The following is a 3,177-nucleotide window of genomic DNA, read 5'->3' as shown; positions in this document are numbered from 1 at the left end:
CTCATTACAGATGGTTGTGAGCCACCATGTGGTTGCTGGGAATTGAACTCAGGACCTTTGGAAGAGCAGGCAATGCTCTTAATCACTGAGCCATCTCTCCAGCCCCCGTAGCCTGGTTTCTTTGTTAGCGTTTACTATTGCGGTGAAGAGACACCATGGCCATGGCAAGTCTTATAAAGAAAACATTTAATTGAGGGGGCTCTCTCACAATTCAGAGGTTCAGTCTATCATGGTGGGGATCATGGCTGCATGAAGGGAGGCATGGTGCTGGAAAAATAGGCCAGTGTCCTATATCTTGCAGGCAACAGGAAGTTGACTGACATACTGGGTGGTGTCCTGAGTATATAAAACCTCAAAGCCCATCCCCACAGTGACACACTTCCTCCAACAAGTCCATACCCACTCCAACAAAGCCACACCTTCGAATAGTGCCACTCTCTATGAGATTATCAGATTATGGGATTATGGGGGCCAATTACATTCAAACGACCATACCTGGGCAAGTGGTTAACGTCACCCTTTGTAAGCCTGCCACGCAGGTCAGACTGGATACATCTTACCTTGGGCTGGAACAATTTGAATGAAGGCCAGTATGGTCCAAAATGGTCCAAGGTGGCTAAGCACAGTTATCACCAGATGGACATTTTCAGGGCCTGTAGCAGAGACAACAAACTCCCTCTGAAGACAATTCTGCAGGACTCACAGGAGGAAGAATTCCTTCTCCTACAAAAAAACCACCTTCACCTTCTTTTCCCTTCCTCACCTCAACCTCCACCTTAGCCACCTAGTTCCCACCACCAAGGCCTCACTTTGCCCCTGTCTGCACCCACCCCTCCCCCACCATCTAGTTTTTCCCTCCCTCTGCCTATCTTCTCTCCAGCAGCCCTTCCCTGCCACCCCAGCTCTTTCTCTTCCCCGCACCCACCAGGAAGTCCCATATTGCCCTCCTGACTTCTCTGATTCTGGTTCTGGGGTGGCACCTCCTTCAGTCCTTGCTCTTCTATGGCCATTCCTGACAATCATTGTCTGTATGTCCCTTTCTCCATCACAGGTCTCTACAACTGGAAGAACCAGAACCAGCCCCTCTTTCAGCACTAGCCCTGATTTGTTAATTTCTCTAATCTATCTTTTTCAACTATCTCCCCACGTGGAATGACCGTCAGCAGATTCTCCATACTGTCTTCATCACCGGAAAAAGGGAAGTGTTTCTCCAGAAAACAACTGAAGCACTTCCTAGGTTTGTTGGAATGGCCAAACCCCTGTACTCTGCTATGGCTGGAGGCGACATCCCTTTGACTGAGGAATATGAATGGGTCTTTAAGAACTTAATAGAGGCCCTGGGCCAGATCCCCACATCACTTTCCTTGATATCTCCAAGCCCTTTATGTTTATGAAAGAAAGGGCATTGCCAAAGGAGTCCTGATTCAGACCCTGGGTCCCTGGCAAAGGCCGATAGCTTACATCTCAAAGAGACCGGATCATGTAGTCTTGGGTTGTTCCCCCCCCCCCCCAATGCTTAAGAGTCATCACAGCCATAGCAACTCTTGTAAAAGAAGCAGACATGTTCGCATTGGCCCAGGTTCTAACTGTAATAGCTCCACATGCTGTGGCAGTCCTGCTGAGAGATGCCACCAAATGCTCGATGTCTAACGCCCACCTGACCCAGGACCAAGCCTTTCTTCTACATAAGAATATACTGACTATTTAAAATAAATACTTGGCCATTAATCCCACCACCCTACTGCTAGATGAGGACCCCGAAAAGCCCATCCATGACTGCCTGGAGATGCTGGACATCAACCAGGGCAGGTGACCTGACCTGACAGCTATTCCTTTCACTACCAGAGATGCAGATCTCTTTATGGATGGCAACAGCTTCGATCAAGGAGGAGCCAGGTATGTGGGGGCAGTGGTGGTTCCAGACCAGAAGGGGATCATTTGGACACCAGCCTTGCCTAGGGGCCCATCTCACCAGGGAGTAGAAATAATTGTTCTGACACAGGCTTTAAGATGGGCTGAAGAAAAAAAGGGATCACCTACACAGACAGCCAATATGCTTTTGCCATGGGTCATGTTCATGGACAGATCTATAAACAGAGGGAAAGACTATTAAAAATAAATATGGGGGCTGGAGAGATGGCTCAGTGGTTAAGAGCACAGACTGCTTTTCCAGAGGTCCTGAGTTCAGTTCCCAGCAGCCATATGGTAGCTCAGTCATCTATAATGAGATTTGGTGCCCTCTTCTGCCATGCAGGCATATATGAAAGGAATGTTGTATACATAATAAATAAATCTTTAAAAAATAAAACAAAAAATAAATATGAAGTTGTCTAGTTGCTAGTGGCCACCAACTGAACTGGCCTTTATTCGCTGGCCAGGGCACCAAAAAGACAAAAGCTCCCAAACTCAAGGTAACAACCATGCAGATCAAATTGCCAAAGAGGTTGCTCTTGGGGAACCCAAACCCCAGGCTGTTCTGGAACTATCTGTTGTTTGTAAGCCCCCGCTCTGACTCCACAAAGATGCTCCTGAACATGATCCAGCATAGATCAAGTCATGTTCTGACTTGGGGGCTCAGGAGAGCCACAATGTACGGTAGTGCATCTTGCCAAGAAGAATCTGCATGAAAAAGGAATCCGGCCCAAACTGCCCTTGTCACCTGGGAGCTCAGAATTCATCTGTCCTCATGTCTGGCTAGCCGGACACCGAGGAAAACTTCAGAGCATTTTACACCATTGCCTGACCTGTGCCCAGATAAAGGCAAAGAAGGACATGCTTCCCTCAGGTCAACAGAATCAGCACAGTGCCCGGTGAATTTTGGGAAATGGACTTCACTGAAGTCAAGTTAGGACTGTACGGCTACAAATATCTGCTGGTCTTTGTCAATACGGTCACAGCCTGGGTAGAGGTCTTTCCATCCTGAATAGAAATGACCCAAGTAGTAGCTAAGAAATTAATAATGAAAATTATTCCAAGATTTGATCTGCCCATATTTCTGGGGTCCAACAATGGCCTGGCCTTCATGGCCAAGTTATCTCGATGCTCTCTAAGGCTCTTGATGTAAATTGGAAACTTTGCTGTATGTATCATCCCCAGAGGATGTATACAGGAAAAGTAGAAAGGATGAATAGCACTTTAAAGGAGATTTTAACTAAATATCCTCTTGAAACTGGTGGT

At 47.1% G+C, this 3,177-nt stretch overlaps 1 protein-coding gene across 3 annotated transcripts in view; it reads right to left on the bottom strand.

The window, feature by feature from the left end:
* The window catches only part of LOC101993508 (hereditary hemochromatosis protein homolog), a 39,131-nt gene that overhangs the window by 25,262 nt on the left and 10,692 nt on the right, over positions 1 to 3,177 (bottom strand). For all 3 annotated transcript variants that reach the window (XM_005370323.2, XM_026777595.1, XM_026777594.1), the window contains exon 2: positions 561 to 653. In XM_005370323.2, the coding sequence (XP_005370380.1) occupies positions 561 to 653 (93 nt within the window). The remainder of the gene's footprint in view (positions 1 to 560; positions 654 to 3,177) is intronic.

This window comes from Microtus ochrogaster, unplaced genomic scaffold (assembly GCF_000317375.1).
Source record: "Microtus ochrogaster isolate Prairie Vole_2 unplaced genomic scaffold, MicOch1.0 UNK74, whole genome shotgun sequence".
In the NCBI taxonomy this organism is placed as follows: Eukaryota; Metazoa; Chordata; class Mammalia; order Rodentia; family Cricetidae; genus Microtus; species Microtus ochrogaster.
The sequence above is the reverse complement of the archived record's forward strand: the minus strand, read 5'-3'. Positions and strand labels throughout refer to the sequence as shown.